A 15,208-nucleotide genomic window follows, 5' to 3' on the forward strand; every position below is an offset into this window, starting at 1 on the left:
CATGGAGAAGGCCTCGCACTGCACAGCCCAGCCCTGGCAAAGCTGGGATTCGAACCTGGGTCCAGCTACTTCTAGACAGAAGGTTCTTTCTGACCGTGCCACCCCCACACCAAGTGCCCTTGGCTTCAGTCGTGCCTGGAGCCCAGCCCCTTGCTAACTTCAGCTCTTTGCTTTTCACCTTGCTTGGCTTCCAGCTCCATGTGCAAGAAGCTTCTGGCAACCACTTGAACCCAGAGCCCAGCCAGCCGGCCCCCAGCGTGGACCTTGACTTCTTGGAAGATGACATCCTGGGCTCGCCTGCGGCAGCAGGTGGTGGTGGGGGTGGCGGGGGCGCTGACCAGCCCTGCGACATCCTCCAGCAGAGCCTCCAAGAGGCCAACATCACTGAGCAGACACTCGAAGCCGAGGCTGAACTGGACCTGGGCCCCTTCCAGCTGCCTACCCTGCAGCCCGCAGATGGCGGGGCGGGCCCAGCGGGCGCCGGAGGAGCTGCTGCCGTGGCCGCAGGACCCCAGGCCCTCTTCCCGGGCGGTGCCGACCTGCTGGGGCTGCAGGCCCCACCCACGGTGCTGACCCACCAGGCCCTGGTGCCACCCCAGGACGTGGTCAGCAAAGCTCTCAGCGTCCAGCCTTTTCTGCAGCCCGTGGGCCTGGGCAACGTGACCCTGCAGCCCATCCCCGGCCTCCAGGGCCTGCCCAATGGCAGCCCCGGGGGTGCCACGGCAGCCACGCTCGGCCTGGCCCCCATCCAAGTGGTGGGCCAGCCCGTCATGGCCCTCAACCCGCCCACCTCCCAGCTCCTGGCCAAGCAGGTGCCTGTCAGCGGTTATCTGGCCTCAGCAGCCGGCCCTTCAGAACCAGTGACCCTGGCATCGGCCGGTGTCTCACCCCAGGGGGCGGGGCTGGTCATCCAGAAGAACCTCCCAGCCGCCGTGGCCACCACGCTCAACGGGAACTCAGTGTTCGGAGGGGCAGGAGCCGCCACGGCCGCAGCCAGTGGGGCGCCCTCGGGACAGCCGCTTGCAGTGGCCCCGGGCCTTGGCACGTCGCCGCTGGTTCCTGCGCCCAACGTGATCCTGCACCGCACGCCCACGCCCATCCAGCCCAAGCCTGCCGGCGTGCTGCCCCCCAAGCTCTACCAGCTGACACCCAAGCCGTTTGCCCCCGCGGGCGCCACACTCACCATCCAGGGCGAGGCGGGGGGCCTCCCACAGCAGCCCAAGGCCCCCCAGAACCTGACTTTCATGGCAGCAGGCAAGGCCGGCCAGAACGTGGTCCTGTCAGGCTTCCCAGCGCCCGCCCTGCAGGCGAACGTCTTCAAGCAGCCTCCTGCCACCACCACCGGGGCTGCCCCGCCACAGCCCCCGGGGGCCCTGAGCAAGCCCATGAGTGTGCACCTCCTGAATCAGGGCAGCAGCATTGTCATCCCCGCCCAGCACATGCTGCCCGGCCAGAACCAGTTCCTGCTGCCCGGCACGTCGGCGGTCCAGCTCCCGCAGCCACTCTCGGCCCTGCCGGCCAACGTGGGCGGGCAGATCCTGGCGGCCGCAGCCCCCCATGCCAGTGGACAGCTCATCGCAAACCCCATCCTCACCAACCAGAACCTGGCCGGCCCACTGAGCCTGGGCCCCGTGCTGGCCCCCCACTCCGGGGCCCACAGCGCCGCCCACATCCTCTCGGCCGCCCCCATCCAGGTGGGCCAGCCGGCACTCTTCCAGATGCCCGTGTCGCTGGCTGCGGGCAGCCTGCCCACGCAGAGCCAGCCGGCGCCCGCCGGCCCCACCGCCACTACCGTCCTCCAGGGGGTCACTCTGCCCCCCAGCGCCGTGGCCATGCTCAACACCCCCGAGGGTCTGGTGCAGCCGGCCACCCCTGCTGCCGCCGCCGCCGCTGGGGAAGCAGCACCTGTCCTCACGGTGCAGGCAGCGCCCCAGGCACCCCCCGCGGTCAGCACACCGCTGCCTCTGGGCCTCCAGCAGCCACAGGCGCAGCAACAGCAGCCCCCACAGGCCCCCACCCCGCAGGCTGCCGCCCCGCCTCAGGCCACCACCCCCCAGCCCAGCCCAGGCCTGGCATCCAGCCCGGAGAAGATCGTCCTGGGGCAGCCGCCCTCTGCCGCCGCCGCGGCCATCCTCACTCAGGACTCCCTGCAGATGTTCCTGCCCCAGGTAATTGGGGGAGGGGGGAGGCCGGGCGGGGAGGGGTCTGCTGTGGCCGAGACAGCCACCGGGGGGTCCTGTGGGTGTGGGAGAGCATCTCAGAGGTGGCACCCCTGGCCCAGGTTCCCAAGGAGGAGGCCCGAGCGTGACAGGGGCCAACTGCCTGACACAGAGACAGACAGACAAGAAGAACGGATAGACAAGGAGTGGGCCAGATAGACAGACAGGGAGAGGGACGGGCTGACTGCTGACAGATTGACAAGGCTGCCCTCTTGCTGGAGAACTGGAGGGGGCTCATAGAGAGTGGGTGAGACACGGACAGACCGATGGACAGACAGGGCCCGAGAGGTGGACGTCAGGGCGGAGCTGGACAGTGACTCACAGGGACCGAGGGGAGGTCGCTGCCCGGGGTTGTGGCCTCCTGGCACCTGGACCCTGGGGCTCCCACCTACTGGCCTGGGCGCCCTGCCTCCTGGTGCCCCCCCAGCCAGTTCCCTCCACCTGCTTCTCTGGAGCATCAGTGGGGTGGGGTGTCAGGGCGGGGAGGCTGCGGGTCCCCAGGGACGGCCTTCTGACCCTGTGCGGGCTGCCCATTTCAGGAGAGGAGCCAGCAGCCCCTCCCCACAGAGGGCCCCCACCTCTCCGTGCCCGCCTCGGTCATAGTCAGCGCCCCGCCTCCCGCCCAAGACCCAGCCCCGACCACCCCCGTCGCCAAAGGAGCTGGCCTTGGCCCTCAGGCCCCCGACAGCCAGGCTTCCCCGGCGCCGGCCCCCCAGGTAGACGAACCCCAGCAGCCTCTGTCCCAGCGCAGACCAGCCTTGCCCCCTGCGCCCCCTCTCCCGGCTCCCTCCGCTCGCTCCCTGGCTGCCCTGCCTGCCTCTCTGTCTCGCTGGCTTGGGAAACGGTGCTCCCCTTGGCTCCCCAGAGATTTCCTGAGGGTCTCCTGACAGTCATGGGTGCTTGAGACCAGGGCCACCCCCAGGGAGCCCACACTCTCTTCAGGGTCGCAAGATACACACAGCAGGAAATGAATCAGGCCCTGGGGTTATCATTTTCATATCGGGATCACTGATATTCAGGTAGCTTATGTTTCAAGGACGCTGTCAAGAGGTCTAGGTCAAAGCCCTCTCTCCTGCTTTCCCGTCCCAAGGCCATCTCTTGCAATCCTTCTGCACACACAGCCAAGCAAAGTGACATCTGGACTCCTCCCCTTCCATACTGACAAAAGTCATAGCATACCATGCATGCAATTCTGCGCCTTTTTTCATTTAGAAGGTTGTCTCGGAGCCTGAACTGTTCTTTCATAGACTGCATAGTATTCCCTTGGGTGGATGTACTATTTAGTTAACCAGTTGTTGGGAATTTAGGTCACCTTTGGTCTTTAGTTGTGATGAGCAAGGCTACAGACAACAATGTGTGTCGCTTTGTAGAATAAGTTTTCTAAAAGGAAATTGATAGGTCTAAGAGCCTGTGCATTTATCGCATTAACAGATGTCGCCAAATTGCTCTCTGTGGGGTATAAATTGATTTACTAGATTATCAGCAATATATGATCTGTGCCTTTTTGCCTCCACCATCAGCAGTTTTGAACTTGGCCAATCTGATAGATGAAAAATAGTATCGTGTTTTGTTTTAATTTTCTCCTTTACTGTGAGTGTGGCTGGACAGGGTTTTTGTTTTTGTTTTAGATTTAGAGCTGTTTGTATTTTCTCTTCTGTGGGGTTGTCTGTTCATATCGTTGGCCATTTTCAAATATGGAGTACTGAGCATTTTCTTGTTGATTTGTAGAAACTCTTTACATATTAGAGAAATTAGCCTTTGCCTCATGAATGATTAGCACGTAAGCATGTGGGGTGTCAGGGCTGGCCACCTTTTATTGTACTCATTCAAAAAGGACCGGTGGGCAGGTAGATTAGGATAGGGAGGAAGAGGAGGGAATGACATCAGCGAGGTCCAGGATGGCAGAAATCAGCTAGGCTTTGGCATTAAATAGCCATGACTCCAGTCTCAGGCTCTGCTACTTATGATTGTGACTTGAAGCAAACCGGTTTCTTCATTCCATCAGCAGATGTTTAGGGAAGCAAGGGCTCTTGTATACAGGCCAGGCCTTGTTCTAACCCCGAGCAAGTCCCTGGATCCTGCTGCACCTTGATTTCCTCACCTGGAAAATGGGCATGACAGTTTCTTTATAGGTCTATTAGGACGAGTAGATGGGTTCATATATACTTGGCCCAGAGAAGCACTCCATAAATATTTGCTATTATTGTTGTTATTATTTGAGCTCCTGTGTTTACGGTGTAGTGCGTGGCTCAGTCCAGAGGGATGTGGGGCCAGCACATCCTCGGCTCATCTCTGCACAGAGAGGAAAACAGACAAGGGAGAGGAGGGGCCGGGGCTGCCTGGCCTGTGAGAGGCTCAGGGTAGAAGCACTGTTTCTAGAGTGGTCGGAAGGGGGCCTGGGTCCCTCAGCTCCCACCTCCTGAGCTCCCGTCCTCAGCTGGAACCTCGGGCTGCTAGGAGCCTTTTTCTAAGCGCCATGGAGAGCCGGGCCAGAAAACGTTCGTGCGCAGGGTGTTGTAACCCTGCAGATACGCATCTGTCCTGCATGCCAGGTCCTTGTCTAGACTCGCTCCTTGGGTGACCGAGCAGCCCCATTTACCCAGTACTGAGGAGGGGACTTCTGGTCTCAGGAAGCCCAGGTTGATCACCCTACATGCCATCTCCCTGTTCGTATTTCTCCATGGCACTGGCCACCCTCTGCCCGGGCTGCACACTCCCCCTGCGGCCTGTCTTGGCTGTACCATGAACTGCCGTCTATAGCGTAGACTTGGCTCTAACGTAAACTCCTCTCTATGACATAGACTCTCTGCTATGGCGTGAACTCCCTGAGAGCAGGGAGTTCTGTGTGTTCTGCCCCTGGTGTCCCCAGCGCCCAGACCAGTGCCTGGCCTGCCACAGACGCTCAGCGAGCATTTCTCGAAAAACCCAGTGAAGGAAGAAACCCAACCACACGTACACCCGCCCGCCCGCGCTGTGCCGAGTACCCGCCGCAGAAGCCAAGGGAGAGCCGTTAGGACGGGCGCGGGATGTGGCTCGAACAGCACCGTCGGGGAGGGTTGTCGTGGGGAGGAGTGAGTAGCAGGGACCTTGGGGTCCCGACTCCGCCACGAACAGGCTCTGCGCCCCCTGCCAGTCCCTTAGCTCCCTGTGCCTCTGTCTCCTGGCCTGTAAGAGGGGGTGATGGTACCAGCCTCTGCCTCATGGGGCTCTTGTGAGCGATAAACAAATTACTATACGTGAAATGCTTGAACAGGGCTGGGCGTGTTGAAAGTCCTGCAGAGCAAAGGAAGCCAGGTGAATTTTCCACGAAGGGCCAAGACTTCAGGCTTTGCAGGCCTCTGTCATCGTGGCCTAGAAGCGACCCCAGGCCCTCCCTCGACGAGGGAGCATGTGGTGTGTTCCGCTAAAACCTGATCCGTGAACACCCAAGTTTGCAAGGTGTTATTCGTCTTTCGACCTCTTTTCAACCCTTGAAAAAACGTAAAAACCATTCTTAGCTTGCAGGCCACATGAAATGGTCAGCTAAGCAGGCAACAGGCCAGATTTGGCCTCTGGGCCATATTTTGTCAAACCTTTTAGTGTCTGTTTCATCACATAGACACGCAAGTTGTCACTGATTCAGTCCCCGGTGGAATTGGCAACAGACAACCCAACCCTTCTACACGTATTCTTGTATCAGGCTTTGCACACATGTGTGAAAATACCCTTAGGGTATTTTCTAGAAATAGACCTGTGGGGTAAATTTCTCGAAATAGAATTGCTGGACCCGAGGGTACGTAGTCAGCCCTCCATACCTGCAGGTTCTGCTTCCACAGATTCAACCAACTGCAGATCGAAAATATTCAGGGGAAAATATTCCAGAAAGTTCCAAAAATCAGAAGTTGCATTTCCTACATGCAGGCTCCTATACATTGTGTTTACATTGTATTAGGTATTATGAGTAATCTAGCAATGATTTAAAATATCTGAGATATGGAGTTCCCGTCGTGGCACAGTGGTTAACGAATCCGACTAGGAACCATGAGGTTGCGGGTTCGGTCCCTGCCCTTGCTCAGTGGGTTAACGATCCGGCGTTGCCGTGAGCTGTGGTGTAGGTTGCAGATGCGGCTCGGACCCCAAGTTGCTGTGGCTCTGGCGTAGGCTGGCAGCTACAGCTCCGATTGGACCCCTAGCCTGGGAACCTCCATATGCCGCCGGGAGCAGCCCAAAGAAATAGCAAAAAAAAAAAAAAAAAAAAAAAAAAAATCTGAGATATGAGAGGATTGTGTAAATTATATACAGATACCGTGTCATTTGTGCAAGGGACCTGAGCCTCTGTGGGGGTCCTGGAACCCATTCCCTGGGGATTTGGACTTTGTGCGCTTTGCAAACATTTTCTGGAAAGGACCAAACGGCTTACTCCTCCATGGAGTTTGTGCCTGTGAAGGCTTCCTGCGGCAGCTCCCTCAACCCCAGACCAGCATCTGGCTCGCTTGCGGCCAGGTGGGGAAACGTGCTCCCCCTGTACTTCCAGTTCTCCGTGAATCACATGTCCTGCCGTCTCGCCCAGGGCAGTTGAAATCTCTCTGTAGACAGTCCACTCACTTGGGAGTTTAAAAAAAAAAAGTGATTATGGGGAGTTCCTGTTGTGGCTCAGTGGTAGTGAACCTGACTAGTAACCATGAGAGTGCAGGTTCGATCCCTGGCCTTGCTCAGTGGGTTAAGGATCCGGCATTGCTGTGAGCTATGGCGTAGGCTGGCAGCTGCAGCTCTGAATAGATCCTTAGCCTGGGAACTTCCATATGCCACACATGTATCCCTAAAAACCAAAAAAAAAAGATGATAAAAATAATTTCATGCTTATTTAGAGGATTTAGGAAATATGGAAAGGAACCATGATACCACCAGGCAGATGCAGCTGTAACATTTTTGGTACGAAGTTAACTTTTGGCCTTGCTTTTTTTCTTCCCTTTTTTTTTTTTTTTTTTTTTTTGGCACCCACAGTGTGCAGAAGTTCCCTGGTCAGGTATGGAACACAAGCCACAGTGGTGACAATGCCAGGTCCTTAACCTGGTAGGCCACCAGGGAACTCCTCTTCCCTCCCATCTAAAACATCTTTACAGAGTTCCCTGGTGGACTAGCAGGTTAAGGATCCAGCATTGTCATTGCTGTGGCTCAGGTTCCATCCCTGACCAGGGAACTTCCATGGGCGTGGCCAAAAAATAAATAAGTAAAAATAAATAAAATAAACCATCTGTTCTTTTTCTTTTTTTCTTTTTTTTCCCTGCTGTTTAGGGCTGCACCCACAGCACATGAAAGTTCCCAGGCTAGGAGTCAAATCGGAGCTACAGCTGCCAGCCTAGGCCACAGCCACAGCAATGCAGAATCCAAGCCCTATCTGCAGCCTACACAGCTGCTCATGGCAACTCCAGATCCCTGACCCACAGCAAGGCCAGGGATCGAACTCGCATCCTCATGGATACTAGTCGGATTCGTTTCCGCTGCGCCACAACGGGAACTCCAGCATCTCTTCTTTTTGGCACTCAGTATTATGTTCACATCCCAGCTCCGAATTCCCAGCCCCAGCCCCTCCGCATAACGTTCGCACCTGCTTTGTGTATATCCTCCCAGCTCACTGTGCATATACATCCTCCTGCAAAGACGGGTTTACATTTCTCTCTACCCAGCGGGTAGCACATTGTCCGCTTACTTGAGCAGCACATAGGGAGTTCCTTTGGTCCTTTGTTACAGTGAAGCATAGTCCTCTGTACACCCCGGATGGATGATCCTTCATCCCTGGAAGTGCTGTCCTGATGCGCGCTGGACCACATCCAGGCTTTGGTTCTCCACGCAGAGCTGCGGGAAGCCAATCATCCCGGTGTCACTTCCCGCATGTGCAGGTGTATCTCTCTGGTCACTTTCCGGATGTTTGTTTGCTGGATCGCAGCACCTGGGCACTTAGAATTTGCACAGATGCTGCTGAATTGCATTCCTCTGAGGTTATAGCAGATGGTGCCACTTTAGACCCCCAGGGGCAACGTATGAGTGTCTTTATCAGACACACGGCTTATTCCTGCTGTGATGCCTGGAAAGGGTTCCATGGGGTTCTTTTGATTTGCCTTTCTCTTGTTATAGGTGAGGTTGAGCATCTCTTGAAATACTTAAGCCTTTTGCGTTTTCTGCACACTGTCTGATCACCCATGACTCCTCTTTTCACGCTTGTGGTTGTTCTCAGTGATTTCTCGAGAGTCTTTATATATGAGAGAGATGAGCTTTTTCTGTGCTGTGGAGTCCATCTATTTCCCCAGTATCTCATTTGGTTTTTGACTTGGTCTGGCGGGAGTGTGTGCATTTGTCTCTGCATTTTTAACGAGGATGAGGTTTTTAATTTTTACAACTTTTTTGTTATTTATATATATCTTTTTTTTCCTTTTTGGCTTCCCCGTGGCATATGGAGTTCCTGGGCCAGGGATTAGATCCGAGCCAAAGCTGCAGCAAGGCTAGATCCTTAACGCACTGTGCCAGGCCGGGGATCAAACCTGCATCCCAGTTCTCCCAAGACATCACCGATCCTGTTACGCCACAGCAGAAACTCCTGTTTGTTTATTTTCGTCTTTCTAGGGATGCACCCACAGCATATAGAGGTTCCCAGGCTAGGGATCTAATTGGCGCTACAGCTGCCGGCCTATGCCACAGCCACAGCAACATGGGATCTGAGCCGCATCTGCAACCTACACCACAGCTCACAGCAACGCCGGATCCTTAACCCCCTAAGTGAGGCCAGGGATCAAACCCTCATCCTCATGGAGACTAGTCAGATTCATTTCTGCTGAGCCACGAGGGGAACTCCAGGAACTCCTGTTTTTAAACTTTTCATTTTTAAATCATTTCAAACATATAGCAAAGTTGTAAGGCTAATCCATGGGAATAATACTCATGAGAGGTCTTTACCGTCTTACCAGAGGTATAAATTATCTATTGTTATGTAACAAATTAGCCGCCCCCAGAATCTCAGCCGCTTGAAACAACAAACAGCAATTTATCTCACCTGGTTTCTAAGACTCAGGCGTCTGGAAGCAGCTTAGCTGGAGGGTTGTGGCTCGTGATCTCTTTTAAGAGATTACAGTCAAGGTATCAGCTGGGACTATGGCTCGGCTACACTGGAGAATCTGCTTCCAGGAGGTGCCGTCAAGCAGCTCTCGGCAGGAGGAAGTCCCTCTCTGTGTAGAGAGGAACCGAGGCTAAGGCCTCTCCAAAGAGCAGCTCATGACACGCTGTGTGGTTGGCATCCCCCAAGGACGGGATCCAACAGGAAGAAAGTAAGAGAGCACCCAGGACAGAATCCACAGTCTTTTTTAGAACCTAACCATGGGAGTGACATGTGATACCTCTGCAGTGTTCTTTTGGCCGCGCCTGGTGTCAGGTGGGAGGAGACAGCCTGAGGCAGGGATCGCTGGGCCCATCTCGCAAGCTGGCAGCCACACCAGCTTTACCCACTGTACATATGTGGCCACGTTCGCTTTATCTGTAGCTCTCCCAACAGGTCTACTCTGAGTCAGCTGAGAGTAAGTTGCAGGCATCATGCTTCTTCCTTTGATATTTTCATGTAATATTTCAGCCCTCGAGGATAAGAGCCTTCTCTGATCAGACCAGAGCAGAGTTATCCCATTCAGCACGTTCAGCATTGGGACGGTGCTGTGGTCAGATCCACTGTGCCTGCGCAGTTTAGCCCGCTCTCCAGTGGTCATTTCATGGCTTATTCTCCTTACTTCACGGAGTGTTCTGGCACATCTGTGCTGCCAGGTCCCTAAGCCCTTGAAGCATGTGCTTTCAAGGCTGTCGAGGGGGGCCAGCTCCCTTCATCCTTTTCCTCCCTTAGCTGCTCACCTGCTGCTGCTCTTTGGTTGTCCATGTAACAATCTCAAGTCAGCCCCCTGAGAGCCAAGGTCCAGCCTTCTGATCCCTCCTTAGAGGCGGCAAGCCTTTGGAGATATGTAGATGGGATTGACCTGTTAGTTGCTTTTGGGTTTTGTTTTGTTTTGCTTTTCCTCTTGGCTGCACCAGTGGTAAGTTCCCGGGCCAGGGATTGAACCCAAGCCACAGTAACGACCAGAGCCATGGCAGTGACAAGGCCAGATCCTTAACCCACTGCACCACCTGGGAACTCCTGCGTTTTTATTTTGAATTGCCCGGGGTAATTCAGGGCCAAGCTTGGAGACTGAAAGGAAGTCATAACTCTGGAAACATGAGTTAGCCCATTTTGGAGGCTGGGAGCAGAGCCCAACTTTGGAGCATAGCAGGGGTGGGTGGCCCTGGGCAAGTCCTCTAAGCCCTCTGAGCCTGAGTCCTGGGTCAGGTTTGAAGTCACTGGGTGGTATGGACATGACAGGGAGGGAGTTCCCTGGTGGCTCAGCAGGCTAAGGTTCTGGTGTTGTCATGCTGTGGCGTGGGTTTGATCCCTGGCCTGAGAACTTCCACTTACCTCGGGCATGGTACACCCCCCCAAAAAAAAGACAGGGAGATGATCAGCACAAGTCCAAGACTCTGGAGCACTCATATTGGCTCCCTGGCCTCAATTTCTCATCTGTGCAATGGGTCCGATATTATCACAGCTCCCAGGGCCGTGGAGAGACCTCACGAGTGGGTACCAGCTCCCGGCTATATGCTCTGGGTCAGCATGCGCCGTCACAGGGAAGCGGCTTCTGTGACAGTGAGCGGAAGGGTGCCGGCTCAGTGTGGGGGCCACAGCTGGTACTCGCTGGTCTCAGGGAGGTGACCCCTGCGGGAAGAGAGTGCCCAGGGCTGAGATGTTCTGACAAAGATGCGTTTTAGGCAACGTCACTCTATACGTGTTACAGCACCGGTGCCCGGGTCATGTGCACACACACTCACACACCCATGCCCACCGTGCAGGCTCACACGACTCCCAGGTAGGCCTGCAGCCATGCCCACACAGGCACACGGAGGCAGAGGCCACGGACACTTAGAAGGGGCCCTGTAACTCATGGGCTGGCATCCAGAGGGACCTGACCCGACCCTCAGTTTTAGTCCTTATCCCCGGCTCCCCCAGTCCCCACCGTGTCCTTCTCGGCATCAGCCCCACACCCCAACACGCAGCCGCAGTGTCTGTGCTGGTGTCTCTTTTCCTGGGTTACAGCTGGATGGTCAGGCCCCCGCCGGGCCACCCCCCTTCCCCCCTTGCTGCTGTGCTCATGCTCCCTGCCCCACCCACCCCCGCCTACCTGCTGGGCAGCTGGTGTGGTGCCCCCGCCGCCACTGCTTCCTCTGCTGCTGTCCCCAAAGCCTGCAGAGCTCGCCTTAATGGGAGGAGGGGGAGGGGGCTGAGATCAGAGGGCAGAGGTATGGGGGGATGCGGTGGGGGACTGGGACTGGGACGGGAGGGGAAGGGATGATGTGGGGAACAGGTGGAGGGAATGAGGTAGGTGCACAGGTGGCTGGATGCAAGGGGGACAGGAGGTGGAGCGGGAAGGATGCTAGGGTCCTTCCTCTCAGGACAAGGGGTGGCTTAAGAAGGGGGGGTTCCTGGCAGGGGTGGCCGGGGTCCCCACTGTCTTGGGGCAATGCAAACCAAGGTTGGTTCTGACCCCCGCCCCCTCCCTCTACCTCCCTCCCCCGCCCAGATCCCAGCAGCGGCTCCGCTGAAGGGCCCAGGCCCCTCCTCATCCCCGTCACTACCTCACCAGGCCCCCCTGGGGGAGAGCCCCCACCTGCCCTCCCCGCACCCTGCCCGGCCCCCCTCCCGCCCGCCCTCCCGGCCCCACTCCCGCCCACCGTCCCAGCCGCAGAGCCTGTCCCGCCCACCCTCGGAGCCCGCCCTGCACCCTTGCCCTCCCCCCCAGGCGCCCCCCACTCTGCCCGGCATCTTCGTTATCCAGAACCAGCTGGGCGTCCCCCCAGCCGCAAGCACCCCCGCCCCCTCTGCCCCGGGCCCGCCCCAGCCCCCTCTGCGACCCCCATCCCAGCCCCTGGAAGGGCCGCTGCCCGCAGCCCCCCACCTCCCTCCCGCCTCCACCGCTGCCGCCGCCGCCGCCGCCGCCGCCGCCGCCGCCGCCGCGGCCTCCTCCGAGACGTCCTCCAGGCTGCCAGCCCCCACGCCGCCCGACTTCCAGCTCCAGTTCCCACCCGGCCAGGGGCCCCACAAGTCCCCCACGCCCCCTCCGACCCTCCACCTGGTCCCCGAGCCCGCAGCGCCCCCCCCACCGCCTCCTCGGACCTTCCAGATGGTGACCACCCCCTTCCCGGCGCTGCCCCAGCCGAAGGCTCTTCTCGAGAGATTTCAGGTAATGGGAGGCAGGGACCGGCCACCGCCCGCCCCGCGCCCCTGCCCGCCCCTGCAGTGCGGTCAGAATCCCCCCCCCCCTCCCGCTTGATGGCTTTCTCTTCACCCCGGCCCTGGGTCCTGGCTGCCCCCACTTTTAGCGTGTGGCCCCCCAACCACCTGTCCCCCTCCGCAGGTGCCGTCCGGAATCCTTCTCCAGAGCAAGACCCCGCAGACCTCCGCCAGCCTGGGGCCCCTCGTCAGCCCCACTGCCTCCGTGCTGGTCAGCGGGCAGGCCTCATCCGGGACCCCCACCGCCCCCAGCCACCCCCCTGCCCCGGCGCCCATGGCCACCGCAGGTAGGGGAGGGGTGGCTCACGCAGGGGGCCCTGCAGGCGGGTGGGCAGGGGCTGAGAGAAGGACGGGGCGGGGGCGGGGAAGGTGGAGGAGGAGGGACCAGCTCCCGGACAGGGGCGGCGCCCACTCCAGGGCTGGCCCGACCCTCAGAGCCAAAGAGCTAGAGAAATGCTGCGGGCGGGGTCACGTCTTTGGAGGGGTCTTTGTGCCGGTGACTCCTGAGCCCTGTCTGCCCCCACCCCCCCAGGCCTCCCTCCTCTGCTTCCTGCCGAGAGCAAAGCTTTTGCCAGCAGCCTCCCGTCCCTGAGTGTGGCCAAGGCCATTGCATCCGGGCCAGGGAAGTCGGCGCTGCAGGTAAGGGGCCGCCAGAGCAGAGGGCCGGGGAAGCTGACCAGCAGGCAGGCAGAGACGGGCAGAGGGGACAGCAGATAGCCTGGGCAGGGGGCACGCAGAGACCAAGGCAGCTGGACAGAGGACACCCCCACACACACACACACACACGCTCACCAAAATGACAGGTGATGATAGGAGAGATGGCCTGAGCCCCCAGACGGTCACTGGGGAAGGTGGCAGGTGAGAGGTTGAGACTGTAGGCGGAGGGGTTGGGGGAGGGGGGGGTGGTGAGACGCAGAAGCGGGGGTGGAACTAGGCTGGTCGGACCGGCTGGAGGGGCGAGATGAGTGGTGGTGTGAGGGGGTCTGAGACAGGGGCCAAGATTCCAGAGCCTGAGAGAGAGGTCTGCGCCTCGCGAGGGAGTCAAGATCCAGAGATTTAGGCGTCAGAAGAGTTGGGCCGGAGGAAGGAAGCCATGCACGTCAGATCGTGGGCCAGACCAGGGAAACGGGCCATCTGACGGGCAGGGAGGGGACACCAGGCGGAGGCTGAGACCCAAGCTGGAGCAGGGGCTGGACGGGACCCAGGCGGCGCACCAGGGGCCTCAGGCCTGCCTGTCACCCTCCCCACGCCGGCCCAGCCCGGGTGCTCCCTGTAGGTTGAGTGCCGTGCGCAGGGCATCCCGCACTGGGAGCCGAGACTGGGAGCCGAGACCGAAGCTCGCAGGACGTCAGCCGCACTCCTGTCTTCGTCCCAGGCTGGGGGGTGGAGGGGGTCAAGGAGCCAAGGGCAGGGTCCTCCGTGGCAATTCCTCTTACTGGCCTCCCTCCCCCACAGTATGAGAGCAAGTTGAGCGGCCTGAAGAAACCACCCACGCTTCAGCCCAGCAAAGAAGCCTGGTGAGTTCAGCGCCTGCCCTTGGTCCTCCCCCGCCGTGCCTGCGCCCTCCACCTCTGCGTTAGCCCGGTGGTTTGGGCAGTGCCGTTTCCCCAAAGGCCCTCCTCTTCCCCCTCTAGAAAACGGGGTGGTCACCTTAGGGTGACGGTGAGGACTCAGTGAGACTGCTAGGAGTGATCGTGGCTTCAAGACGGAGGGGTTTGGTGTGGTTTGGTCATGGCTGCACCTCCAGCATCTCACACAGGCTGGGGCAGGCAGTGCCATGTCAGGGGATGCCCGATGGGTCTTTGGGCCGGTGGAAGGATGAATGGGGGCTTGGTTGAATGGATGGATGGGACTTGGGGGTGGCTGGGCGGATGGCTGTTTGAGTGGATGGTTGGGTAAATATTGGAGGCTTGCCTGCCTTCTGCTCCTCCCTTCTGCATGGTCAAGTCCTCATACAGCACCCAGTTCTGTGCTGGATTCCGGAAACACCAGGCGGACCAAGTCCTGCCCCTGTGGTGTGTGGGGGCTGCTGGTCGTCAGCACAGGGTACAGACATGCGTGTCTGGTGGGAAAGACAGTCATACGGAATATGCGCTATGCTAGAAAACAGCCCAGTGAGAGAAAAGGATCTTATCAACCAAGCAGCCAAGGGACCAACCTCCCCAAGCTTGCTGTCTGATCAGAGGCAGAGTGGGGACATGCTGACCCCAGGTGGCAGGAGGTGGTATTACATGGAGAATGGGGCTCATGCTGGGGCCTCTTCTTTGTTGTTTGGTTTTGGAGGGATGTTGGGGGGAGGTTGACCACACCCATGGCATATGGATGTTCCCAGGTCAGGGACTGAATCCAAGCCACAGCTTCGACCTAGACCACAGCTGCAGCAGAGCCAGGTCCTTAACCCACTGTGCCACAGTGGGAACTCCCACTGTAGATGCTTTGGGTCAGGGACTTTACTTCTGTGAGCCTCCATTTCCTCATCTGTAAAATGGGCATAACGATAGCACCTCCTACTTTGGCTGCCCCAGAGATGCAGTGAGGCGGAACAGGCACGGTCAGCAAAGTAACGTGCTTCCACGTTATTGCCCCCCATTGTTGTCTGCCTTGTGGCCTGGGGCTCTGGCTCCAGGGTCTTTCCTCTCCTGGCCTCACCACCAGCTCT

At 58.4% G+C, this 15,208-nt stretch overlaps 1 protein-coding gene across 7 annotated transcripts in view; it reads left to right on the plus strand.

The window, feature by feature from the left end:
* The window catches only part of BICRA (BRD4 interacting chromatin remodeling complex associated protein), a 77,741-nt gene that overhangs the window by 59,187 nt on the left and 3,346 nt on the right, over positions 1-15,208 (plus strand). For 5 of the 7 annotated variants that reach the window (XM_084961306.1, XM_084961305.1, XM_084961308.1 and 2 more), the window contains 6 exons: positions 195-2,168; positions 2,759-2,935; positions 11,840-12,499; positions 12,674-12,836; positions 13,082-13,188; positions 14,005-14,066. In XM_084961306.1, the coding sequence (XP_084817432.1) occupies positions 195-2,168; positions 2,759-2,935; positions 11,840-12,499; positions 12,674-12,836; positions 13,082-13,188; positions 14,005-14,066 (3,143 nt within the window). The remainder of the gene's footprint in view (positions 1-194; positions 2,169-2,758; positions 2,936-11,839; positions 12,500-12,673; positions 12,837-13,081; positions 13,189-14,004; positions 14,067-15,208) is intronic. The other 2 variants (XM_084961309.1, XM_084961310.1) reach the window with 1 other exon arrangement.

Source organism: Sus scrofa, chromosome 6 (assembly GCF_054392235.1).
Source record: "Sus scrofa isolate SSC_HxYL_T2T_F1_AM1 chromosome 6, Sscrofa_HxYL_maternal_Yorkshire_Landrace_v2.0, whole genome shotgun sequence".
NCBI classification, from domain to species: domain Eukaryota; kingdom Metazoa; phylum Chordata; class Mammalia; order Artiodactyla; family Suidae; genus Sus; species Sus scrofa.